This window comes from Diaphorina citri, unplaced genomic scaffold, assembly GCF_000475195.1.
Source record: "Diaphorina citri unplaced genomic scaffold, Diaci psyllid genome assembly version 1.1 scaffold136, whole genome shotgun sequence".
Taxonomy (NCBI): domain Eukaryota; kingdom Metazoa; phylum Arthropoda; class Insecta; order Hemiptera; family Psyllidae; genus Diaphorina; species Diaphorina citri.
Genome location: NW_007377573.1, coordinates 216,283 through 243,936, shown reverse-complemented (window position 1 = coordinate 243,936; position 27,654 = coordinate 216,283). Strand labels below are relative to the sequence as shown.

Sequence of the window (27,654 nt, the reverse complement as noted above, 5' to 3'; positions counted from 1 at the left end):
CAGTAGCTTTTTTGACTGTTACTCGAAAAAGGAGTTTTTTTTGTTTTAGGTTTGACTAGGTACAACGGAAAATTCCCCCGGAAAATAGAAAGATAATGAAAACTAATCCCCCCCTGGGCGACGAAGTTTTGTTCTAAGAAAAGATACAGGCTAAGATAAGCCAGGACATTGTTTTGTTATTAGAAAACATCATTTTTAAGGGAAAAATCTGGGGAAATCCAGAAGATCCCGGCAGAAATGAGGGAAATATACCCCATTCCACTCGTTAACCTTACCACGTGTACTAAACTCTATTGTAGCCCTTTCCATTCCTTCAGATATGAGAGTTACAAACGTACAAAGCCAATTTCCCACATCGATCTTTCCAACCTGATCTTTTGATACCATATGGAACTCTTAGACACAATCTGGAATCGTCTGAAAATAAGACAGTGAGTGCTGAGTGCCCCAGTTAGCGGTTGTCCAATCCACATGCTATTGGACGTATTCTAACTGAGTTCTTCGGTGATGTACGAGAAATTCTGGGGCCCCATATTATGTAGATCGTTCCATGTGTAAGCGATACGCGATATTTGCACAAATTTCAGGTCTCAACGAGCGCGAAATTGCAACTGGGTATCTTGTACACGATTGAGGGAAATATACCTCATTCCACTCGTTAACCTTACCACGTGTACTGAACTTTATTGTAGCCCTTTCCATTCCTTCAGATATGAGAGTTACAAACTTACAAAGCCAATTTCCCACATCGATCTTTCCAACCTGATCTTTTGATACCATACTCTTAGACACAATCTGGACTCGTCTGAAAATAAGACAGTGAGTGCCCCAGTTAGCGGTTGTCCAATCCGCATGCTAGCGGAGCGGGCGTATTCTAACTGAGTTCTTCGGTGATGTACGAGAAATTCTGGGGCCCCATATGTAGATCGTTCCATGTGTAAGCGATACGCGATATTTGCACAAATTTCAGGTCTCAACGAGCGCGAAATTGCAACTGGGTATCTTGTACAAATGTACACGAACGGTCGGAAGTTGGAAGACATTCTTGAGGTACATGAAAAATTCCTTCAATTCACCTAAATTTTCCATTACCTTTAGCCTTTTGATTCAACGGCCCTGTCTATGCAGCCCTAAAATCTATATCTCCTTCATGGTTATTCCATTGGTTGGCCGTCGTTATTGAAAGGCCCGTTTAACACGTGGCATCCATTATGTGGAGTTATCTATATCTCCTTCATGGTTATTCCATTGGTTGGCCGTCGTTATTGAAAGGCCCGTTTAACACGTGGCATCCATTATGTGGAGTTTAATATAGTAAACTATTTGCCTAGGCAGGTAACGTAGGATACATTCACCATTGACCTAGATTTGTTTATCAATCAGGTACCGCACTCTGACGGCAAAACCCGCAAACTTTTCCGACTTTCCCGCCTTGCGAAGAAAATGTTTTGGAAAAAAAGCTGTGCCATTAATTTTCTTTTCTTTCTTTTTTTAAATTTGTTCATCATTTCACATCGTTCTAGGTACACACCCTTGGCGGGCGACAGGATAGGAGAAAGCCAGCCGTTCCAAAAACGAATCTTATCTGTTTAGGATGAAATTCCCCTCGGGCGGGAATCAAACCCGCGTCCTTACCCGCTTAGGTACAATCTTCTAATCTGACGAAGCAGGCAATCGCGATATTTTATTATCATTACCTTTTTGTTTTATAATGGCAGATTCCACATACCTAAATACAACTTTACCTGACTTTATGCAGGTACAGAACATGTTTCAACGTTCCTACATTTGTGTATGACCTGTACACGTATAATAATCATACACTAAATATGTATGATGCCGTTTATTTCATTCCTTAATTCCCAGCCGTTTCTGAGATATAAGCGTGGTTCGCAAATCACGAACCACCCTGTATAGTTATGTCCATTAGCCAGTAAGTATTGTCCAAATTATCTTTTTAGAGAAACAGCTTGGTACAAAAGAAGAATTAGAGAAGCTCAGCCCAATGCATAGATACCTATGTAGTACAAAAAACGCAAGACGTACAGAGAACGTAAGCAAGGACACTTGGCTGGAGGAAAACTTTGGTTACAACTCGAAGAGAAGAAGAACAAGAATGAGTATAGTTTTACAAAGAAGTTTTTCATAATTCTGTAAAAATGTTACTGCAGATAAAAAGAAAAGAAGGAAATTGGCCTTTCATTCTGGAGGAAAACTTTGGTTACAACTCGAAGAGAAGAAGAACAAGAATGAGTATAGTTTTACAAAGAAGTTTTTCATAATTCTGTAAAAATCTTACTGCAGATAAAAAGAAAAGAAGGAAATTGGCCTTTCATTCTTCCTGGCCTTGGGATCAAATCTGCCCATTTCTTTCCACTTTGACTTCGAATAAAAGCATAGAAAAAGTTCTAAAAAGCTCCCACATCAAACTCTCAAAGGTACCTAGGTACTAGGTATTTTATCATCATGAGATTCCAGTAACACCATCATTACCTATGTTGTTATAGCATTTTGGTAAACAAAATGATCATTTTGGTTACACATGAATCAATAGCACTTTTCATTGCGTTAGAAAAAAAAACCTATGCTCCCTACCCATTTCTTTCCACTTTGACTTCGAATAAAAGCATAGAAAAAGTTCTAAAAAGCTCCCACATCAAACTCTCAAAGGTACCTACTTTGGTAACCAAAATGATCATTTTGGTTGGCTCATGAATCAATAGCACTTTTCATTGCGTTAGAAAAATACCTCTGCTCCAAAACACAATAGAAAATTAGAAATAAAATAAATTATATTATTGGTAATGCTAATCAAAAATATTACAAAGGCTTGCTGTGGATTCTATGTCTCTTTATCTATGTACTACAGTCAGTGGTGTGGCGTGAAATTTTTAAAAGGGAAAGCTATACCTACTAGAGTTCGTATAAATGGTTGGCACAAGAGTTCGTATAAATGTTTGGTACCTAGGTCGTATAGGTAAATGTTCGGTACGAGGTAGAGTTCGTATAAATGTTCGGTACTTGAGGTTGTATAAATTTTTGGTACTAGAGTTCGTATAAATGTTTGGTATTAGAGTTCGTATAAATGTTTGGTAGTAGAGGTCTTATAAATGTTTTATACTAGAGTTCGTATAAATGTTGAATACTACATTTAGTATAGTAAGTAGTAACTATAGGTTGAATATAGGCCAGTCTTTGTTAACAAAGGGTACATTACCATTATCATAATGGAAGAAGATCCCGCAAATCTATGGCACAGTAGAATCAAAACTGCCTAAAAAAAGTTATTCAAGGAAATGTGGAAATGTGCGTTCATTTATTTTTTCCCATTTCTCTCTTCTTTCTCATTTTTTGTGTGGAGGTTAATTTTGGAAAATTGTCACATTTTTCCAGTGATTTTCCTTTTCCTTTGCAGTGATTTGATATTGTTTTAAAAGGGAAAAAATGATCAGCAAATTTAAACAAGAAATGAAATTATTTCCTCCAAAATTAAATGTGGGTTAATCGAGCCACACAAACCCTTAGGATTTGAGTAAGGAAAATATCCTGCTCCTCACCACATTTTAGTCAGGGGGAATGGAACAAAAAACATTTCCTACAACGTGTTGACTAAAATCTCCATAGTAGAAAAGGCAACAACTTGATATCCTCCGGTTTGGCTTGGATGGCTTCTAGTGAACACAACGGTTTCCTTGTGAAATCTCAAAAGGAAACAACTGGAGGCTCCATTCAATAAGGTGTTCCCCGGAAGAGGTATATATTTAGTAGGTTCATATTTAATTAAGGTGTAAAAATTTACATTTTAATTACGGATTTGTAGCTGCAAAACTACGTAACATTGCAATTCTGCAAGATAGAGCAACTGTCTCTCCAGGAATTTCTGACGAACAGGAATCATGTAATGAAGAAATTTCGGTTTCCAACTTCAGTTTATTCCTATTTACAAAAGTGTTACGCGTATGGAACATATCATGGATGAGTACATAGAAAAATAAATGATAGACTTTTTACATGGAATATTAGGCTCATCATATATTATAGATTATCATCATAATAATGTATACTTCTATATTTATTCTATGTATCTAGGATACCTCGTTTTTACTAGATAAGTAGAAGGAGGCACAACATGTGAAATATAAGGAGACCTCGTAGGTATGACATGTGAAATATAATTACACACGCGAACACGCAACGTATACGTTTTATCCTCTTTTTTTATTTTGTAACTTTATACTCCGGGTATATCATCATAAAATAAATTATATTATTGGAGATTATCATCATAATAATGTATACTTCTATATTTATTCTATGTATCTAGGATACCTCGTTTTTACTAGATAAGTAGAAGGAGGCACAACATGTGAAATATAAGGAGACCTCGTAGGTATGACATGTGAAATATAATTACACACGCGAACACGCAACGTATACGTTTTATCCTCTTTTTTTATTTTGTAACTTTATACTCCGGGTATATCATCATAAAATAAATTATATTATTGGTAATGCTAATCAAAAATATTACAAAGGCTTGCTGTGGATTCTATGTCTCTTTATCTATGTACTACAGTGGTGTGGTGTGAAATTTTCAAAAGGGAATTTACCTACTAGAGTTCGTATAAATGGTTGGCACTAGAGGTCGCATAAATGTTGGTACTAGAGTTCGTATGAATGTTTGGTACCTAGGTCGTATAAATGTTCGGTACAAGGTAGAATTCGTATAAATGTTCGGTAGATACTGGAGGTTGTATAAATTTTTGGTACTAGAGTTCGTATAAATGTTTGGTATTAGAGTTCGTATAAATTTTGGTACTAGAGTTCGTATAAATGTTTGGTAGTATAGAGGTCTTATAAATGTTTTATACTAGAGTTCGTATAAATGTTGAATACTACATATAGTATTGTAAGTAGTAACTATAGGTTGAATACAGGCCAGTCTTTGTTAACAAAGGGTACATTACCATTATCGTAATGGAAGATCCCGCAAATCACAGTAGAATCAAAACTGCCTAAAAAAAGTTATTCAAGGAAATGTGGAAATGTGCGTCCATTTATTTTTTCCCATTTCTCTCTTCTTTCTCATTTCTTGTGTGGAGGTTAATTTTGGAAAATTGTCACATTTTTCCAGTGATTTTCCTTTTCCTTTGCAGTGATTTGATATTATTTTAAAAGGGAAAAAATGATCAGCAAATTTAAACAAGAAATGAAATTATTTCCTCCAAAATTAAATGTGGGTTAATCGAGCCACACAACCCTCAGGATTTGAGTAAGGAAAATATCCTGCTCCTCACCACATTTTAGTCAGGGAGCAATGAGACTGCTTTTGGTGACAAAATATGTTCTGAACAAATAACATTCCCTGCAACGAGTTGACTAAAATCTTTACAGTAAAAAAATGCTACAAATTTTCGTCCTACGGCTTGGCTGGACTTGGTGCTCCTAGTGAATACAACCGTCTCCTTGTGAAATCTCAAAAGAAAACAACTGGTTAGATAGGTAGCAAGCTCCATTTTACCATCGAGATAACAGGCTCGATTCAATAAGGTTTTCCCCAGAAGAGGTACATATTAAGTAGGTTCATATTTAATTAAGGTGTAAAAATTTACATTTTAATTACGGATTTGTAGCTGCAAAACTACGTAACATCACAATTCTGCCAGATAGAGCAACTGTCTCTCCAGGTATTTCTGACGAACAGGAATCATGCAGCCTCCCGGAGCATTTTTTGCTGCTTTTTCTCTCAAGTTTATGCTGCAGTCATATTCTGGGTCTTGGCGCCATGCACGCAGTAAAAACTGCTTACACCCCCTCCCTTATATTCCCACATAGATACATTTTTAGTATCATCTTCTTCCTTCAAATTGTTGTTATAAGTAGGATGATATTTTTTGTGGTCCCTCCCTTATATTCCCACATAGATACATTTTTAGTATCATCTTCTTCCCTTCCCTCAAATTGTTGTTATAAGTAGGATGATATTTTTTGTGGCCAGGTATAGTTCGGTTACCGGTAGAGTATACGGATGCTTTCACAAATACTGGTCTCAAAATAATGGTATCCGATTTCGGTTCAAAGTTGATAGTACTCTGAAAAACCTCAGTATCTATCTATCTACATATATGGTTCGATCGAACGACCAAAGAAGAAAAGGCGGATCAAGAAAAGCCAAAATTAATAAAAATAAAACTAAACAATGGAAATTAGGTGTAAGCATCGAGGGGTTCAGAAAGACAGCAAAGAGCACTTCCTCAACAACTAACAAGAGAGCTAAGTGCGTAAAGACAAGACTGGGGTGTGATGCGGTTTGGTTTCGACAGTGTGGGCCGGAATTTTGGATTCCGTTTTCCGAATTTCGACTCGTTGACTTATTTCCCCTCCCTTATATTCCCACATAGATACATTTTTAGTATCATCTTCTTCCCTTCCCTCAAATTGTTGTTATAAGTAGGATGATATTTTTGTGGCACGGCGCGGGGGATTTTATTTTCCCTCCGAACAAAACTTGTCACTTTGGTTAGTGAAATCATTAAAAAATACGCACTCAGGACTCCGCAGAGGGCGCGGGGGATTTTATTTTCCCTCCGAACAAAACTTGTCACTTTGGTTAGTGAAATCATTAAAAATACGCACTCAGGACTCCGCAGAAGGCGCGGGGGATTTTATTTTCCCTCCGAACAAAACTTGTCACTTTGGTTAGTGAAATCATTAAAAATACGCACTCAGGACTCCGCAGAGGCTTTTTTCGTGCTCAATTTCCATTTTTCTTATGGTGTGATGTTCAGGACTCCGCAGAAGCTTTTTTCGTGCTCAATTTCCATTTTTCTTATGGTGTGATGCGGTTTGGTTTCGACAGTGTGGGCCGGAATTTTGGATTACGTTTTCCGAATTTCGACTCGTTGACTCATTTTAGATTGCTCCCTATTTGGCCTTGCACTCTTTACAAAAGGATAATATCGAATACAGTACATACTTTGTTTAAATACAACAATATTACACCAATCTCAAAGCTATAAAAGTATGTAGATTAGGGATAAGTTCAGGCCTTCAAAGATGACAAAGCAATGGACTATTGTGGATAAACGATAGATGTCAAAAAATCTACTGTTGGAATCCATTGGCCAAATACCTACTTATTTATAGTGCGAACTGATATCTGACATGGAAAAGGGGTTTCAACTTTGATATTGCCCAAGAGGCTCACTGAGTTCTATAAGTAAATCCACCTCCTCTTCCTTCTTCTCAGCTACTCCTCCTTGTTTCTACACTTTCTTTTCCATCTCTTCCTTCTCCTTGCTTTCCCTTTCTTGAGCAAGGCTTGCTGATTATTATTAATATTTGTTTATTTGGAAATGGCTCTTCATTCTACATTTTTATCTAGATTTAGATTTTTCTTTGGGGCTCCTGATCCTCCACAGATATCGAGAGAGTATTGTCCAATTTACCTCCTTTTTTCTCAAAGTTAAATTATTTAGGTATTTTTCATTTGGAATACCTATTTATTGCGCAACCACTTCGGAGTTTTCAGACGGTCTTCTAACTTCCTCTAACACTAGGATTTCAACAAACGTAGCCAATCAAGCCTACCAAAGCGAGAGGTACCTAGATTAACATTAGTGACATGATTATTTTTTAATCTTTATGATTATAATATTCGGGGTAGGTACATGCGTATGATGTTTTATTTTTGACAAATATTACATTAGACAATTTTATTTCTGGATTTATATCAAAGGGATTCCGGATACGCGTATTATCTCAAGTATACGCATTACGCACGCGACACTCGGCTAATTCTTGTACGCGCTTTGTGCTATGGCGTAGAGATGTCTCAACTATTCCGTTATAAGTGTTATTCATTGTTTATTACTTTTTGTTACATTATCCGCGAGATGCGAGCGAGATTTCAAGAAATAAAGATGAGTAAAATATAGATGACAAGATTTTGTTATCTGATTAAGAAGTGAACATATTGCTTGCTCAATAATTTGCTGGTTGTTTGGCTAACTAGATTATTATTCCAAAGGGATCTTCTTCTGTTAGACCTCCTCCTCTTCCTCTTCCTTCTCGTTCTCGAGGAGCCTATCTGGTTTAGAGTTTGACTAGACTATCACATCAGTAGCTTTTTTGACTGTTACTCGAAAAAGGAGTTTTGTCTTGTAGGTAGTTAAACCATGTTCTGATGGTTTTCAGCCATGATTTTCTGTAGAAACCTTCACCTTAATATTTTCGTACAAGAGGGAAGAGGGACTATTTTAAAACCAAATTCTCCGTTGATTTTGAGGGAGCAGAACCACTCTTGTCACATTAGCTTCTAGGCTAAATTGACAATGATTGTACGAAATGAGCGTGCGTCTTCGCGTACTCAACAATAAAATGAAGGGGCAACAATCTACATTTTCAAGTCCTCCCAATCGAGTGGATAAATTCACATCTAAATTCGCAATAAGAAATGAAATAAGGGCAATTAATTAAACTGTATCTATGCAAAAACATCTTGGAGGTATCTTGCCAGGCACAATGTATTCCATGTTTTTTTTTATATTTTTTCTACACTCGAAATAGTTTCGCCATTTTGTTTGCTTATCTCACAGAGGCAAAAAATCTTTGTAGAATATATTCGTAGATTTTGTTCCTTGAATAATTTCATTGCAGTTACCGATTAATTTCTTTCAAACAATGAACATCATTGTCGGAACAGCAAGAATACTCTTTGGAATGAAGAAATTTCGGTTTCCAACTTCAGTTTATTCCTATTTACAAAAGTGTTACGCGTATGGAACATAGCATGGATGAGTAATTGAGTACATAGAAAAAAAATGATAGACTTTTTACATGGAATATTAGGCTCAATGAAGAAATTTCGGTTTCCAACTTCAGTTTATTCCTATTTACAAAAGTGTTACGCGTATGGAACATATCATGGATGAGTACATAGATAAATAAATGATAGACTTTTTACATGGAATATTAGGCTTATCATATATTACAGCCGTTCCGAGAACGAACATTATCCCATCAGGATAAAATCCGCCCCGGGCGGGAATCGAACCCGCGGCCTAGTGCTTACCAGGCAGACGCACTACCAACTAAGCTAACTAGGCTGGCTTTCTTTTTTTAAATTTGTTCATCATTTCACATCGTTCTAGGTACACACCTTTGGCGGGCGACAGGATAGGAGAAAGCCAGCCGTTCCGAGAACGAATCTTATCTGTTTAGGATGAAATTCCCCTCAGGCGGGAATCAAACCCGCGTCCTTACCCGCTTAGGTACAACGGGCTATCTTCTTATCTGACGAAGCAGGCAATCGCGATATTTTATTATCATTAGGTACCTTTTTGTTTTATAATGGCAGATTCCACATACCTGACTTTAATGCAGGTACAGAACATGATGTTTCAATGTTCCTACATTTGTGTATGACCTGTATACGCCGCGTAATTTCGTTTAATAATCATACACTATATATATGTAGGTACCTATTTAATGTATAGTATACGTACTTTTATACGTATAATATACGTTGTTGTGTATATCATACACTGCAGCGTGGGGCAGATCTATTTATAGACGACTGAGATTCATTTATCGAGGTAGGAAATAGCGCTCTGATCAGCGGGCCCGAAATTTTCAACAATCAGTCGGTTTGCGCGAATGTTGGGCGAAATTGGGAAAAAAATTCAATTATTTCGGAATTTTTGGTGTAGTAAAGAATTTAGCAATAAAATTTAGCTGTTCAAATTGTTTCGAAAAATTCTTCAACTATTTGTAGACAATAGGTGTATTACACTATCACCTACCCAGCATTACCTAAGCTGGGAGTTTTTCTTTGGTATAACCACTCGTAGTTTATTCAAATAACTATAGTGTGATGGCGAGTTTCATCAACCTTCTTTTAGACCCTAACAGCCTGTTACTGTTACCTAAAAAGTCCTGTTAAGCCTACACAAATCGAATGAAACTCAACAGCCTGTCAGCTTAACAGGCCTTCTAGGCACTGAAAAAAATATTGGTGAAATCCACCCTTAGTGGTGTACCTAGGTAATATGTAAGAAGATACACTTGTTTATATCTTGATTTTCAAGTCTATAGGTACCTACTTGGGTAGGTGCTACTACCTCTGTTACTATAGCTCTGAATTTTATTATGTACTTAGCTTAGAGACATAACTATGTAGGAAAAGATATTATGATGTCCACTATTTCGGAATTTTTGGTGTAGTAAAGAATTTAGCAATAAAATTTAGCTGTTCAAATTGTTTCGAAAAATTCTTCAACTATTTGTAGATAATAGGTGTATTACACTATTACCTACCCAGCATTACCTTAAGCTGGGAGTTTTTCTTGGGTATAACCACTCGTAGTTTATTCAAATAACTATTGTGTGATGGCGAGTTTCATCAGCCTTCTTTTTAGACCCTAACAGCCTGTTAGCTAAAAAGTCCTGTTAAGCCTACACAAACCGAATGAAACTCAACAGCCTGTCAGCTTAACAGGCCTTCTAGGCACTGAAAAAAATATTGGTGAAATCCACCCTTAGTGGTGTACCTAGGTAATATGTAAGAAGATACACAGCATGTTCATATCTTGATTTTCAAGTCAATAGGTACCTACTTGGGTAGGTGCTACTACCTCTGTTACTATAGCTCTGAATTATGTACTTAGCTTAGAGACATAATTATGTAGGAAAGTATATTATGATGTCCACAATTTAACGTTTCGGATGATACTTGATCAGAACACCTGATCCATTTGATCAGAAGTTTGCTATATTCCATGAGTTGATCCAGCCCGGAGTTCGAACCAAGGACCTTCCAGGAAGATGGCACACCACTTCCGTCGACCAATCAGAAACAAGGAGCCTGCCCGGACGACCTCGTATAAACCGTTTGGCATTTCATCGCGTAACCGGAAAGTAAGAGCGGTGCGTACAAAAAATTACCTATTGTATGCTGTGTTTAGGGACCTTTTATGCCCCCGGAACCCCATATTGGCCGTCTTTCCCCAATGTGAATAACTAAACATATTAACGTACCTATCTAAATGTGTGTCTACACATAGTCGACCGGTCATCGATCGAAGTCGACTGAATCGTCCACACTGCCTCGACAACATAGATTCACCTCGTCAATCGACTATGTTTGGACACACCTTAACAGTCTTCTTCCTTTTCTTCGCCTTCCTCCGTGTTCAGACGGTGCCTGCCCGGACGACCTCGTATAAACCGTTTGGCATTTCATCGCGTAACCGGAAAGTAAGAGCGGTGCGTACAAAAAATGACCTATTGCATGCTGTGTTTAGGGACCTTTTATGCCCCCGGAACCCCATATTGGCCGTCTTTCCCCAATGCGAATAACTAAACATATTAACGTACCTATCTAAATGTTTGTCTACACGTACCTATCTAAATGTTTGTCTACACATAGTCGACCGGTCATCGATCGACGTCGACTGAACCGTCCACACTGCCTCGACAACATAGATTCACCTCGTTTGGACACACCTTAACAGTCTATGTTTGGACAACAGATTCGACTATGTTTGGACACACCTTAACAGTCTTCTTCCTTTTCTTCGCCTTCCTCCGTGTTCACGGGCTCCGTGTTCAGACGGGGTCTGCGTGTTTTGTCAGCCTCTCAATCAGTCCTAGAGTGATTTCTTTGGGCTGGCATTTGATTCTGGCCACAAAACCTTTGCTATTTCTTTAGCAACGGAAATTTCAGGCTGGTATCCTCCCTGTTTTAAGTCCCCCAGCCAGACTATCTAATAATAATAAATTATTACAATCCTCTAATTAGTGTAACAATAGAATGGTCTCTGGCCTTTTTGAGAGCTAGGGACCACGTGAGCTCCTCCTGATTCCGTGCCTGGTTTGAAACTAACGTGCTTATAATCTAGCATTCTAACTGATTTGAAGTGGTCCATACTTCCCTCGATTAATTTATTAATATCTATTTATTTATTTTTCTACCTATATATTAGTGAGGGAATTCAGTTAGCTTTTGAAGTCTGTACCTATTGATGTGAATCATAATCTAGTCCTAGTAGTGCATAGATATCTGGAGAATACCTCGTATAGTAGCATCTACACTACTCTACAGTTTGTGTTTGTTGTTTTTTGGTGTTCAGTGTGTTACTAATTGTTTTTAACCATTTGTTTCTAAAATATTTTTCAAATGAGTGTACAGTCATGAATTACTTAACAAGATGATATAAATAAGTGAAAAGCGTAGATGAAATGCGTACCAACATGCGTCATGGAAAAACCAGAGGCATAAAACAATGTTTTATCTGTTGAGTTGTGGGCCTCAGAAATAAAATAAATAATTTATGATCAATTTTTCTGAATCCCACGCGAAATTTTCGTTATCAACAACTGGTTGTTTTTGCATTCTTCCTGCCCTCAATTTTACATTAACACCTTTCCAGTCCTTCTTCTTATGAAGGTTTAAAATGGAGGTCTGTCATTTTGAAACACATAAACTTTAGGATGTTCATCATCACTTGATCTCATTAGTCTCATCCTACTGATTGTTCACTGACACGAGGACAAGACAGCCCTGACTTCTGTTTTCTACAAACAAAATAAATATCTACAATTGAATACAATCCCCCCTTACAGCCTTAATCCATGTCATTCGAACTTTTTACATTTCCTTATAGCTGAAATCCTGAAATACGCATAACTTTTTTGATGTTTTATTTTTCTTTTCAACTTTCCATTGTCCAAATTTTTTAATATTTTTATTTATGCATTATAGTTTATAGTACCTACATTATCATTCTGACAATTCTGATCCCTGAAATTTGGAACTGAATCCCTAAAAATACATCAAAATATTATTCCCCCCCCTTACAGCCTTAATCCATGTCATTCGAACTTTTTACATTTCCTTATAGCTGAAATCCTGAAATACGCATAACTTTTTTGATGTCTTATTTTTCTTTCCAACTTTCCATTGTCCAAATTTTTTAATGTTTTTATTTATGCATTATAGTTTATAGTACCTACATTATCATTCTGACAATTCTGATCCCTGAAATTTGGAACTAAATCCCTAAAAATACATCAAAATATTATTCCTTTTACTATCTAATAATATTTCCCCTTCCGAAAAGAAGTTTGTCCTCTACTATTTGTCCATTAAAAATTTGAGGAAATCTTCAGACATTTCTGGAGGGACAGGGGGCAGCTTTCCTGTCTTTGGATTAACCAATTAGGCACGTTAATTTGAATTTCAAAGTTCAAAGTGTTTAAACTTTCAAACTCGAAACTTGCTTCAGTACCAAAGCACGTGTGAACATTTGCATGGTCATATTACGCCTGATGTCTCATCGTGACTAGGCAAAATGCTGTACTTTTATATTTCCCTCTGTCACGCGTATTGTCTACTCACTAAAATGAAGGTATTTTTTCTTCTATACCGTGTCCTTCTGTTCTAATCTACTTGTGAAAAATTTCTCTACTGCAGAGAAAAAGCTCTTACCTGTCTAGAACAAAAATCAAACTTAGGTAGTACTCCCCTAATTCATAAAACTACACAGTACATAATTATTTGTACATTTAAGAAGACTGATAAAGTTCGTACCCACGAAGTTTGTAAGATAAATTTCTAATTTAGAAATTTTCTCAAAATAGAAACGACCATCTTTTCTCTGGGGACTCAAAATAGTGGTCATGGAGTACAACGGAAAATTCCCCCGGAAAATAGAAAGATAATGAAAACTAATCCCCCCCTGGGCGACGAAGTTTTGTTCTAAGAAAAGAAACAGGCTGAGATAAGCCAGGACATTGTTTTGTTATTAGAAAACATAATTTTTAAGGGAAAAATCTGGGGAAATCCAGAAGATCCCGGCAGAAATGAGGGAAATACTTTTCTCTGGGGACTCAAAATAGTGGTCATGGAGTACAACGGAAAATTCCCCCGGAAAATAGAAAGATAATGAAAACTAATCCCCCCTTGGGCGACGAAGTTTTGTTCTAAGAAAAGAAACAGGCTGAGATAAGCCAGGACATTGTTTTGTTATTAGAAAACATCATTTTTAAGGGAAAAATCTGGGGAAATCCAGAAGATCCCGGCAGAAATGAGGGAAATAATACCTCATTCCACTCGTTAACCTTACCACGTGTACTGAACTTTATTGTAGCCCTTTCCATTCCTTCAGATATGAGAGTTACAAACTTACAAAGCCAATTTCCCACATCGATCTTTCCAACCTGATCTTTTGATACCATATTATTATGGAACTCTAAAGACACAATCTGGACTCGTCTGAAAATAAGACAGTGCCCCAGTTAGCGGTTGTCCAAGTCACATGCTATCGGGCGTATTCTGAGGTTCTTCGGTGATGTACGAGAAATTCTAGGGCCCCATATGTAGATCGTTTCATGTGTAAGCGATATGCGATATTTGCACAAATTTCAGGTCTCAACGAGCGCAAAATTGCAAATAGGTATCTTGTACACGATCGGTCGGAAGTTGGAAGACATTCTTGAGGTACCTAGGCCTACATGAAAAATTCCTTCAAGTTCAGACGGTGTCTGCGTGTTTTGTCAGCCTCTCAATCAGCCCTAGAGTGATTTCTTTGGGCTGGCATTTGATTCTGGCCACAAAACCTTTGCTATTTCTTTAGAAACGGAAATTTCAGCCTGGTATCCTCCCTGTTTTAAGTCCCCCAGCCAGACTATCTAATAATAATAAATTATTACAATCCTCTATTGAGAGCTAGGGACCACGTGAGCTCCTCCTAATTCCGCGCCTGGTTTGAAACTAACGTGTTTATAATCTAACTGATTTGAAGTGGTCCATACTTTCCTTGATTAATTTATTAATATCTATTTATTTTTCTACCTATATATTGGTGAGGGAACTCAGTTAGCTGTTGAAGTCTGTACCTATTGATGTGAATCATAATCTAGTCCTAGTAGTGCATAGATATCTGGAGAATACCTCGTATAGTTAGCATCTACACTACTTACAGTTTGTGTTTAGTGTTTTTGGTGTTCAGTGCGCACTCTTTACAAAAGGATAATATCGAATACAGTACATACTTTGTTTAAATACAACAATTACACCAATCTCAAAGCTATAAAGGTATGTACCTAGATTAGGGATAGCACTCTTTACAAAAGGATAATATCGAATACAGTACATACTTTGTTTAAATACAACAATTACACCAATCTCAAAGCTATAAAGGTATGGAGATTAGGTATAAGTTCAGGCCTTCAAAGATGACAAAGCAATGGACTATTGTGGATAAACGATAGATGTCAACAAATCTACTGTTGGAATCCATTGGCCAAATACCTACCTATTTATAGTGCGAACTGATATCTAACATGGAAAAGGGGTTTCAACTTTGATATTGCCCAAGGCTCACTGAGTTCTGAGCCACCCAGTAACAAAACTTACATTTTAGAAGAATTTTACATTTATTTTATTTTGCAAATTGTGTGTTTATTTGTGTAAGGATTTTATGGTCCCCCCCCCTTACTTGTATTGACATAAAAGAAACGTTTTTGTGTCAATACGGATCATAAATTCTTGGCATACAACGCACTTTTATCTGAGGGCAGTGTCGTAGGATCAGATTCTGCAAATCGCGGTTTTGAATAATGATGAGATTGATGAGATAACTTTTTTACGAGATGTTAATCTCATGTTATCTCATCGGCCTCATATTATAAATTTATAACGTCTGATGGTTAACATCTCCTTAATCACATTCCTGAAATATTCTCAATTCTCTTCCCTGATTCCTACCTAATACAAAATAATAATACCATCAGTTTAATCCGTCATCCAAAGTAATTTCGTCCATAAAATCTTTGCTAAGTAGGTACCTACCTATTTAGTTGATGAGTACTTTTTGAAATCTAAAGAGGTCTGATATTTGGAAGACCTTTGAAGAGAAGAGACAAGAGGAGCGTGATTTCAGAAATAATAATGATATTGAGATTAACTTTTGAGTCCTGATGAATATTGAGTTGAAACGTCTACTAAGAAAAGGAGCCAGACTAACTAAAAAGGTAAATATTAAATATTCAAATCCCTCATATTCTACATAGCGCCAGATTTAAGTTATATTTCTCCTACCATAATGGCGGAACCATGATTTCATGTGACACATGAATCTGTCCGCAAAAGGTTAACTAACCCTGGAGGATCTAAAAACACAATAATTCTTTATAAATTTAAGGGTGCGTTTATCAATCACTGATTAGTGCTATTAATCAACTGATTACCTAATCAGCTGATTATTTTTCAAAAAATCCTATACCAAACCACATAGATCAGTAGATACATTAATCAATCGATTAGTTAAACATTTGATAATAAAGAAATTGATAAACGCGCCCTAAAGATAGTAGATTACCACTTCAAATTACCAAGAAAGCTGAATGAAAAATCGTTCAATTCGGTTGAAACGTGAGAACAAAAAACATATTCAACTTTCAACTTTAAAGTTGAGCAACAATAGTTGAACGACTAAAAAGTTGAACGTGAGAACCCGCCTGGAAGGTTCACACGTCATTTTTCATGCCACTTTCAACTTTTTGTTGAACAACTCTGAGTTGAACAACTAAAAAGTTGAACGTGAGAACCCCGTATCAGTGTACGGTTTAAGTCGACGTCGATTGACCTAAAACTACTTGCCTAGAAAAAATCATGTAAAAGGATTCTCAAACTACCGATTCCTCTTTGATCCGTGAGAGACAGGACACAAATGTGAAAACCACTGAATCCTTTGGAAACCCCTAAATCCTTGGATTGAAAGGGATAGCTAAAGGTTCTGATGTCTCATTGCGTGTTCCTTCAATAGGCACTCATCATAAATAACTTAAAAAAACATCAAACCTTGTGAATCTTTTTAAAAGGCTCCCCTAAAAATACTTGCCAATGGTTGTGGTGTTTTGATTTTCCAAACTGTCCTCCCACGTAACGCCGTTATTTTTAAGTAAGTTGAGGCCACAAGGAAAAAAAAAAAAAAAAAAAAAAAAAAAAAAAAAAAAATAGCACAATAGCATCAGCGGACTGCCTTTCACGTGGATTGCGTAGGTTAGACTGTGCATATGGATTCCGATCGTTTTTTTTTTCGATCAGATTAAAGCATAGTTTTCTAACACTCCTGTTTTATTATTATTGTTTACAGGGATCTGCAGAGTCAAACTTCTCGCAGCCATCTTCTGATTTGTCGCTGGACGAAGAGAAGGAGACACTGAGGCGTGAGAAGGAGCGACAGGCACTGAGCCAGCTAGAGAAAGCACGAGTAAGTGAGATAGAAATAGGGCTTTTTTTGAAGAGGTTTGATAGAGGGACTCGGTAACTCCCAATGTCTTATCGTACCAAAATTGGAGAGGAAGGACGACAGGATAGGAGAAAACCAGCCCCTCCGAGAACGAACCCTATCCGTTCAGGACAAAATCCGCTCCGGGCGAGAATCGAACCCGCGTCCCAGTGCTTACAAAGGTAGACGCGCTACTAACCAAGCTAACTAGCCTGGTCTGAATTGGGGAAAATACGAATGATACCCACCAAAATCATTTTCACTGTCACCAAGAGTATGGTGGCAACTCAATAGCCACCGCGTACCTATTAGATCCTGGATGTGGTTCATCTAATAATTTCTTCTGAAGGCACACTTCATTAGTTAAATTTCTTCTAATGGCACATGGATAAACACATACTTCTTTTAATGGCACAAATGCATAAAACTTACCTTCACCCTCCGGATTATTTTAATTCCAAAAAGCTTTTTTTTCCCGTCAAGTGTGTTAAGACATTCCTTAAACAACAATGGTAACCTCCAAGTTCCTCTCTGGTATTCTAACTCCAACTTCCTAACTCCATTATCTTCATATTGTAAATTTAAACTCTAATTCACGCATCATCGTCATATTGCAAACTCTAATTTCTAATCTTCATATTATTGTAAACTCTAATTCCTCTGCATTCCAGGCAAAGAATGTGGCATTCGCGGTCCGCACAAATGTGAAGTACGATGGCTCCATTGACGACGATTCCCCTGTACATGGCTATGCTGTCTCCTTTGACATTCACGAATTTCTGCACATAAAAGTAAGTTTCAGGGACACCAGATGTCTCTGAGTTGTTGCTGGTGTTGTCGTTGTTGTAGCAGCGGCTTTAGCTATAGCCGAAAGGTGATGAGTGATGACACACCAGATGTCTCTGAGTTGTTGCTGGTGTTGTCGTTGTTGTAGCAGCGGCTTTAGCTATAGCCGAAAGGTGATGAGTGATGACAAAATAGAGAAAATATCTCTTTTATTAGACATACACCAGGGTATATCTCTGAGTGACTAAGACAAACTAAATCTTAGTGGTTATTTTTGCATGTATTTGAAGTATTGGGATTTGAGTTTCAATAATGCCCATGTATCTTACGAGTACAAACACTGTGTACATTTTTTGATATATGCATTGGTGGACAACAACTAACATCAAGAAAAAGAAGACAAATGGAACAAATTACACCCAGAGAAGTTGATAGAAAAGCCCTTTTTAGCTTAATTCCTTTTAGGGATGAGCTATTCATTTTTTCTCTAGTAAATATGTATCTATTTAATTTCTTCTGTGGGGTTTAATAATATCTTCAATAAGATGATCTTATATCTCTTCTATTCTCTCTCATTTGCAGGAAAAGTACGACAGCAACTGGTGGATCGGCCGCCTCGTGAAGGAAGGCTCCGAGTGCGGCTTCATCCCCTCTCCTGTAAAGTTAGAGAACCTAAGACTGCAACAGACCCAGGCTCGGAATCCGAAGCTCTATTCTTCCAAAACATCGTCGACTAGTAATTTAGGTGCGCTTAGCAGCGATGCCCCCTCCCCTGGTATGTTGGCAAGTCCCGATCCTTGAGCCCTAATTCCTTCTTTGCTCACTTCTTGGGTCAATCCGATGATGTGTGAGTGTGAACATTTGACGCAGCTAGGGAGAATGTCTTGATTTACACAAGGATAACTAACTACCCATAAGGTTTAGGAGACGCAAAGTACTTTTTTAAAGATACCTGTAGTTTCGAAATCGAAGACAGAAGAGCGAAAGAAGGATAGGACATCGATAAGCTAGATTGGAACTTTTTTTTTTTTTTTCAAAATTTTCCGCCCAGACTACTAATTTTACATTCGCCTTCTCATTGGCGACGGAAGGGGAAATTTAATAATTTCCATGTCACACCATTAGCGTTGAAATATTTGCAATCGAAAAACGAGTACAAATTTTTGTCGATGGTGGGATTCGAACCCGGGAACTTCTGCATGGCAAGCAAGCGTGTTACCACTGGACCAACCGTGCCCCCACGGTTGGTCTAAAATTACACTAGAGTTTTGGGATCAATATCAAATACACGAGTGCCTTTGGAATTTAATTTTGAGAAACTTGAATGTGCCTGGATTAGCCTTTTGCGTACAGAATCAATTTCACCAGAATCGCTCTTACGGTAGGATTCATGTCCCACATGAAACTCAAGCGTTGTTGTTACAGTCAGACGTAAACAAAACATTTCTTTCAAATACGGTAGGATTCATGTGAGACATGAAACCTCCGAAAAGCGATTTGTGGTAGGCTTCATGTCACACATGAAATTGTTCCCTCGCGCTCTCTGTGAGTAATAGGTGATATTGTATAAAATTATTATTGTACCGTACCCCCACGACAAAGAAAGAGATAGAGCAGAGAAAGAGAGAGAAGAAAGCGGATAAAGCACATGCGAAATGAATTAATTGAAATATTATTCAATAAGCAGGAAGGTGGAAACATGATAAAATAATAACAGTGGAAAAGGAAGTTTTCTTTGGTTACGAACAGACAAGAAGGGAAAAAGATAGAGAGGGAAATAGGGGAGACATTGAGTATGAATGAGAGAGAGAGAGAGAGAGAGAGAGAGAGAGAGAGAGAGAGAGAGAGAGAGAGGGAGAGAGACATCCCCCGCACTGCAGTATATTGATCCCAATGCTCTCTCTCTCTCTTCCTCTACACACAACGCCGTACACATGCTTTTTTCCTCTCTCTCTCTCTCTCTCTCTTCCTCTACAAGTTTTAATACTACCTTCCTTTTTTTACCCGTTCCATTTCCATTTGCCTCTTCCCTTTCGTTTTTGCTATGATTTCTTTAATATTGTATCATATCTTTTTCAAAAGTATTAGAAATCGTACCTAGTTCTAAAATAAAATGTTCCTATATACTTTCCCCTTCAGTTTTGTCTTGGAACTGTGTAGGGTAGAACTTTGGAAGAGAAAGTCCCGAAGCTTCGGCTCCTAATGTCAGAGTTAGGTCGAGTCTGCTGATTTTGACCATGTTGACCATCTCCTCTAAAGCTGTGTCCACAGTCCACACATAGTCGATGTCTTCGATCGATCGTCGATCAATAGTCGATCGACGAGTTGAATCTATTTCAAAAGTATTAGAAATCGTACCTAGTTCTAAAATAAAATGTTCCTATATACTTTCCCCTTCAGTTTTGTCTTGGAACTGTGTAGGATAGAACTTTGGAAGAGAAAGTCCCGAAGCTTTGGCTCCTAAAGTCAGAGTTTGGTCGAGTCTGCTGATTTTGACCATGCTGATCAAGTCCTCCAAAGAGTCTGAAGCTACGTCCACAGTCCACACATAGTCGACGCCGTCGATCAATCGTCGATCGACGAGGAGAATCTATTTTGTCATGTCAGTGTACGGTTTCAGTCGACGTCGATTGACGGCGTCGACTATGTGTGGACACAGCTTAATAGAAAATCAAATCCATTGAAAGGACTTCCTTAGTGCATCGAAGGACCTACATAGAGAAAAGTGCATCGAACATAGAAAAAATCATGTAAAAGGATACTCAAAATACCGATTCCTCTTTGATCCGTGAGAGACAGGACACAAATCTGAAAACCACTCAATCCTTTGGAAACCCCTAAATCCTTGGATTGAAAGGGATAGCTAAAGGTTCTGATGTCTCATTGCTCATTGCGTGTTCCTTCAATAGGCACTCATCATAAATAACTTAAAAAAACATCAAACCTTGTGAATCTTTTGAAAAGGCTCTCCTAAAAATACTTGCCAATGGTTGTGGTGTTTTGATTTCTCAAACTGTCCTCCCACGTAACGCCGTTATTTTTAAGTAAGTTGAGGCCACAAGGGGGGAAAAAAATAGCACAATAGCATCAGCGGACTGCCTTTCACGTGGATTGCGTAGGTTAGACTGTGCATATGGATTCCGATCGTTTTTTTTTTCGATCAGATTAAAGCATAGTTTTCTAACACTCGACACAAATCTGAAAACCACTCAATCCTTTGGAAACCCCTAAATCCTTGGATTGAAAGGGATAGCTAAAGGTTCTGATGTCTCATTGCGTGTTCCTCCAATAGGCACTCATCATAAATAACTTAAAAAAACATCAAACCTTGTGAATCTTTTGAAAAGGCTCCCCTAAAAATACTTGCCAATGGTTGTGGTGTTTTGATTTCCCAAACTGTCCTCAAGGAGACACTGAGGCGTGAGAAGGAGCGACAGGCACTGAGCCAGCTAGAGAAAGCACGAGTAAGTGAGATAGAAATAGGGCTTTTTTGAAAAGGTTTGATAGAGGGACTCGTAACTCCCAATGTCTTATCGTACCAAAATTGAAGAGGAAGGAAGACAGGATAGGAGAAAACCAGCCCCTCGGAGAACGAACCCTATCCGTTCAGGACAAAATCCGCGAGAATCGAACCCGCGTCCCAGTGCTTACAAAGGTAGACGCGCTACCAACCAAGCTAACTAGCCTGGTCAGAATTGGGGAAAATACGAATGATACCCACCAAAATCATTTTCACTGTCACCAAGAGTATGGTGGCAACTCAATAGCCACCGCGTACCTATTAGATCCTGGATGTGGTTCATCTAATAATTTCTTCTGAAGGCACACTTCATTAGTTAAATTTCTTCTAATGGCACATGGATAAACACATACTTCTTTTAATGGCACAAATGCATAAAACTTACCTTCACCCTCCGGATTATTTTAATTCCAAAAAGCTACCCACCAAAATCATTTTCACTGTCACCAAGAGTATGGTGGCAACTCAATAGCCACCGCGTACCTATTAGATCCTGGATGTGGTTCATATAATAATTTCTTCTGAAGGCACACTTCATTAGGTTAAATTTCTTCTAATGGCACATGGATAAACACATACTTTTAATGACACAAATGCATAAAACTTACCTTCACCCTCCGGATTATTTTAATTCCAAAAAGCCTAGTCATTTTCCTAGCTGTAATGTATAGATCTCTATGTTCTTGTACCTAACATTTTCTGTTTACTCAGGTGTTCCTGTGTACATAAGATATCCTGAAATGTCCTCACCTAACAAGTAGTTACCTTTCCCCCCAACTTTTTAGCTGTCTTCTAGTCATTTTCCTAGCTGTAATGTATAGATCTCTATGTTCTTGTACCTAACATTTTCTGTTTACTCAGGTGTTCCTGTGTACATAAGTTATCCTGAAATATCCTTACCTAACTTGTAGTTTCCCCTAGAAACTTTTAGCTGTCTAGTGATCTGCGTCCATATATCCTCGAATGTTTTGTTCTGTAACATGTCACCTACTCCGCTCACTTCTCTGTGAAATGATTATATCTGAATGCTTCTCACAAATATCATTCCTTAACTATCTACAATACCTATAGGTATGTGTTGAATTTTATGGCTTGTCTTGGACGCCAACCACCAACCTCCAGATCCGAAATTAATCAAGATAACCCCTTACACTACTGAGATTGATTCTGTGTAATGTGTCATATTGAATGTGCAGTAATATTTCCTCATTTATTTGGAGTGCTCATTCCTTAACTATCTACAATACCTATAGGTATGTGTTGAATTTTATGGCTTGTCTTGGACGCCAACCACCAACCTCCAGATCCGAAGTAAATCATGATAACCCCTTACACTACTGAGATTGATTCTGTGTAATGTGTCACATTGAATGTGCAGTAATATTTGCTCATTTATTTGGAGTGTCACGTACTCCCCTCCTTCCATTATTAAATCAGCCTCACTTTTTTCTCCCATCACACCTTCCGTTGATGATCTACTTCCTGTGTGTATTGCGTTGGAAATTAGTAAATCCACCTTCAATTCTTCGAAGAAGGTATTACTTATCCTGCCCCGATATTAATATCCACATGTATGTCAATAATCCCTGTAACCTTGCATGTCTAGGTGCATTTTCCTTTCGGGGAACTAACCACTCGAAAACTGACCACTGCTCCAATAGAAACTGGTCAATAATCCCTGTAACCTTGCATGTCTAGGTGCATTTTCCTTTCGGGAAACTGACCACTCGAAAATTGACTACTGCTCCAATAGAATTAGAAACTACATAAAGCAGTGGTCAAATTTCCAGTGGTCAGTTTCCCGAAAGAAAAATACACCTCATTATAATGGTCATAATCAGAACTAAACGTCACGTCATTCTATTGAAGTTGCACTGAAAGCTCTAATGACAATGATACTATTTTAGTACAACGTTCAATAGGAGTTGAATTTGGGACCGTATGATATCATTTTTCTCCCATACTATTTTAACTATTGTCCATTTAATAGTGTCCCTAACCCTAACTTCACCATAGTTTTTCTTGAATTTCAGTCATGATCTTCGTGTAGTGAAAATCAGAGGATACTTTTGTGTAAATACATTTTAATTACCTACAGTTTTGTTATTCTCAATCATTTTAGTTCCAATAAAACCTTCCAAAAAACCGCCCTAGTCGTGTTGAAACAATTCGAGTTTTGAGAGTACAAATTTTAATAATCGCATTGTTCTACTACGAGTGTGTAGCACTCTCGTGATATCTACATAGGTAAGTCCCTAGTCGTGTTGAAACAATTCGAGTTTTGAGAGTACAAATTTTAATAATCGCATTGTTCTACTACGAGTGTGTAGCACTCTCGTGACATCTACATAGGTTAGTATATCTATAGGATTTAGAGGCAACTGTCGCATGATACAGCGGTACACATTTGGCCACAACGTGTTATTAAAGTTTCAAGTCGTTCAGGCAAGTTGTGGGAAACAATTTGCAATGTTTTCTGGTGTAATGCAATCATGACACAGCGGTACACATTTGGCCACAACGTGTTATTAAAGTTTCAAGTCGTTCAGGCAAGTTGTGGGAAACAATTTGCAATGTTTCCTGGTGTAATGCAAATGGTTTTACCTCCATATTAGATGTAGGTACCTAAATGGACCATGGACCATGTTTAAACAAATAAACAACATATCCAAAGTTACCTATCTGCTACGAAAAGCTGGTGACATGTGTGTGTTGTGTGACCTATTTCACGATGGACGATGGCTAGTTGGAAGTATTTAAATGGAACAAATCCAACTGATATTTTAAACGTTATGATTACATTACAACTTACAACAGAGCAATAAAATCTCTTGGACTTATTGAACGATTTAAAGACTGTCTTCTGATGTTCACACCAGATTTTTTTTTTTCTTTTTTTAACTAAGCAAGGTCTACTGTTCTAAACATTTGTTATACATACTATGTTATTAAACCCATAAAATAAACGAGACCTTTTGTAGACTGCTGAGGTAAAGGGACTTTTCAGTCTCATTCTGACAGGATAAACAAGATATATTCTATTCTATTTTGCTCTTGTTTGTTTCATCAGGATCATCATCACGAGGGTTACTGCGGACATCTCCCTGGCCAAACGTTCTCTCATGAGTAACCCTTCCAAGCGAGCTATCATGGAGCGCTCCAATTCGAGATCTTCGGTTCTAACGGAGGTGCAGACTGAGATTGAGCGCGTCTATGAGCTTGCTAGTACTTTACAGGTGAGATTTTATCAAAGAACGGAAGGAATTTGCAAGAGTTTTATTCCAAATAATCTCTGGCTCCTAGATATACATATAGATAAAGTGGACTTTACAGGTGAGAAAGAAAGGGACATAACTTTGTCAACTGATAAAACGGAAGGAATTTGGAAGATATTTCTTTTATATCATCACTGGTTCCCGGATATAAAGTGGAACTAGATATTTTTTTTTTGCCCAACATGGAGGAGAAAACCTGTCCTTCTTTGATTTCCTGACTTATTTAACAGTGCAGTGATAGAATCCTTGAAGGGCAACTGGGAAAGTGCAGCTGGATGTTCTAACGTACGATAATCTGCGTCTACTTTGATCGCTGTGAAGTGGCGTAAAGTCAACCCGGGTTTCATTGCCAAAATTTTGTATACTTTCCAAATAATCTCTGGCTCCTAGATATACATATAGATAAAGTGGACTTTACAGGTGAGAAAGAAAGGGACATAACTTTGTCAACTGATAAAACGGAAGGAATTTGGAAGATATTTCTTTTATATCATCACTGGTTCCCGGATATAAAGTGGAACTAGATATTTTTTTTTTGCCCAACATGGAGGAGAAAACCTGTCCTTCTTTGATTTCCTGACTTATTTAACAGTGCAGTGATAGAATCCTTGAAGGGCAACTGGGAAAGTGCAGCTGGATGTTCTAACGTACGATAATCTGCGTCTACTTTGATTGCTGTGAAGTGGCGTAAAGTCAACCCGGATTTCATTGTCAAATTTTTTTATACTCGTGATTTGAAAACGTCCTAATTTTCTAACTCTTGATTCGGTTGTTTTCTTTGATTTCAGTTAGTGGTGCTGGATTGTGATACAATTAATCATCCCTCTCAACTTGCCAAAACTAATTTATCCCCTTGTATAGTTTACCTTAAGATTTCATCACCTAAAGTAAGTATAACTATTGTCTTTCAAGCAAAAGGGGTGTAGAAGCATGTAGTGGGGTATCATAAAGTGTGTAACTATAAAAGGGACGTAATAGAGGAAGGGGGGCACATTAATTCCCCTGGATTACATACAGGTTACATCATACGTCTCTGATGTTATGGTTGAAATAATTGGCGAGAAAAACTGGACATTGAAAGAGCTTCGACTGAATTATTTATCCCCTTGTATAGTTTACCTTAAGATTTCATCACCTAAAGTAAGTATAACTATTGTCTTTCAAGCAAAAGGGGTGTAGAAGCATCTAGTGGGGTATCATAAAGTGTGTAACTATAAAAGGAACGTAATAGAGGAAGGGGGGCACATTAATTTCCCTGGATTACATACAGGTTACATCATACGCCTCTGATGTGATGGTTGAAACAATTGGCCAGAAAAACTGGACATTGAAAGAGCTTCGACTGAAATTACTCGCCCAAACTCAAAAGGTATCGACTCGCGGCGAGATGACTTTCTAATTTTCTACCATTGAATTTTGATAATGTAAAGTGGTTCTAATTTTTCCTTTCTTTTGCAGGTGCTCCAGAGATTGATCAAGTCGCGCGGTAAGTCCCAGACGCGTCACCTCAACGTTCAGATGGTGGCGGCTGAGAAGCTCGCTCAGTGTCCTCAGGAAATGTTCGATGTCATCTTGGACGAAAATCAGCTCGAGGATGCGTGCGAGCACATAGCAGAGTATTTGGAAGCCTACTGGCGGGCCACACACCCTCCGGCCGCGCCGCCCCAGCCTCTCACCTTGCTACCACCCCGGCAACTTACGGCCCACCAGTCCGTGGTGATACCGCCCTCGCCTAGCATGGTAGATGTGCATCCCACTACCATGATGCGAATCAACTCTACCCCGCCAGGTATGTCATTCTCTCAGAATCCATTTCATTCCCCCTGTTATATGTAATATACTCTGTCCTTCTGACTCTGTGTCCTGATTTGAATAACTCTTTGTGCATCAGAGAAAGCTTTTTAGGAGGTTTTTTCCTCCTCCTATGTTAACTGTGAGGGTATTACATTGTAATGTCCTCAAGAGTACTAACACTCCCTCGTGATTTTCTGTTGGATTATATAGAACTATAACAGCTCTTAGACGACCAATATTTGATCCATCAATAAAATCAAAAGTTGTCACGAATGTGATTCCATGCGCTGTCAAGAAGTTCTTTCATTACGTACTGAGCATTAAATTGATCGGCTAGGGGCTGCTTAAAATTGTTGCTTTTAACCATTTTAACTGGCGAATATTACCCAGGTAGTCACGTCATTTAAAAATCGTTGTTAACTATCACGCCACGCCACATCAACTTTGTAGTTCATACAACTGGTTAGACTTTGATTTTCCTCTGTAAAAAATCTACAGCATGGATATTTCTTCCCACCCCCCGTGCCCCCTTTGTTGTTGTGAAGTGTTTTAGTGCGGTGTTGTCAGATCCCTGGACTTTCGTTTGTTGGATGACAAGCAACCATGCAGAACGTTGCTTTACCTCGATACGTTTGGTGCAGTCCACATTTTACAGCCGCTGACTGATCTTTATGGTCATAATAATATTATGACCTCCCCAAAGAATACCTACTCCTTATAAATGACAAGCTCCAGATCTGACAACACTGTCTTAGTGAATATTGGGTTACATTTTATCCCTTTCCACCCATTATACCCCCTTTCCCCCTCAGTATTACTGTGTGTAGACATCAATTTTTTAATAGTCTAGATTTTTAGTCACGGGTGCTTATAGGCAAAAGCTATTTTCAACTACACTCCTTCTGTATTTTGTTTCTTTTCTATTCACGAATTTGAGAATATTGGACTTATCTACTCATCAGTCTTATTCTCAACTCAATAAGCC

At 38.0% G+C, this 27,654-nt stretch overlaps 1 protein-coding gene and 1 non-coding gene across 2 annotated transcripts in view; one reads left to right on the top strand and one right to left on the bottom strand.

The window, feature by feature from the left end:
- Positions 1-9,034: 9,034 nt before the first annotated feature.
- On the bottom strand, positions 9,035-9,107 carry Trnat-ggu. The gene has a single exon. It is a non-coding gene; the product is annotated as a tRNA-Thr (tRNA).
- Positions 9,108-10,286: 1,179 nt separating this feature from the next.
- Positions 10,287-27,654, top strand: part of LOC103504864 (voltage-dependent L-type calcium channel subunit beta-3) — a 37,966-nt gene continuing 20,598 nt past the window's right edge. The window contains exons 1-7 of the mRNA XM_026820307.1: positions 10,287-10,926; positions 17,160-17,276; positions 17,966-18,085; positions 18,663-18,859; positions 24,671-24,836; positions 25,664-25,762; positions 26,334-26,664. Coding sequence (XP_026676108.1) covers positions 10,825-10,926; positions 17,160-17,276; positions 17,966-18,085; positions 18,663-18,859; positions 24,671-24,836; positions 25,664-25,762; positions 26,334-26,664 — 1,132 coding nt within the window. The 5' untranslated portion in view covers positions 10,287-10,824. The remainder of the gene's footprint in view (positions 10,927-17,159; positions 17,277-17,965; positions 18,086-18,662; positions 18,860-24,670; positions 24,837-25,663; positions 25,763-26,333; positions 26,665-27,654) is intronic.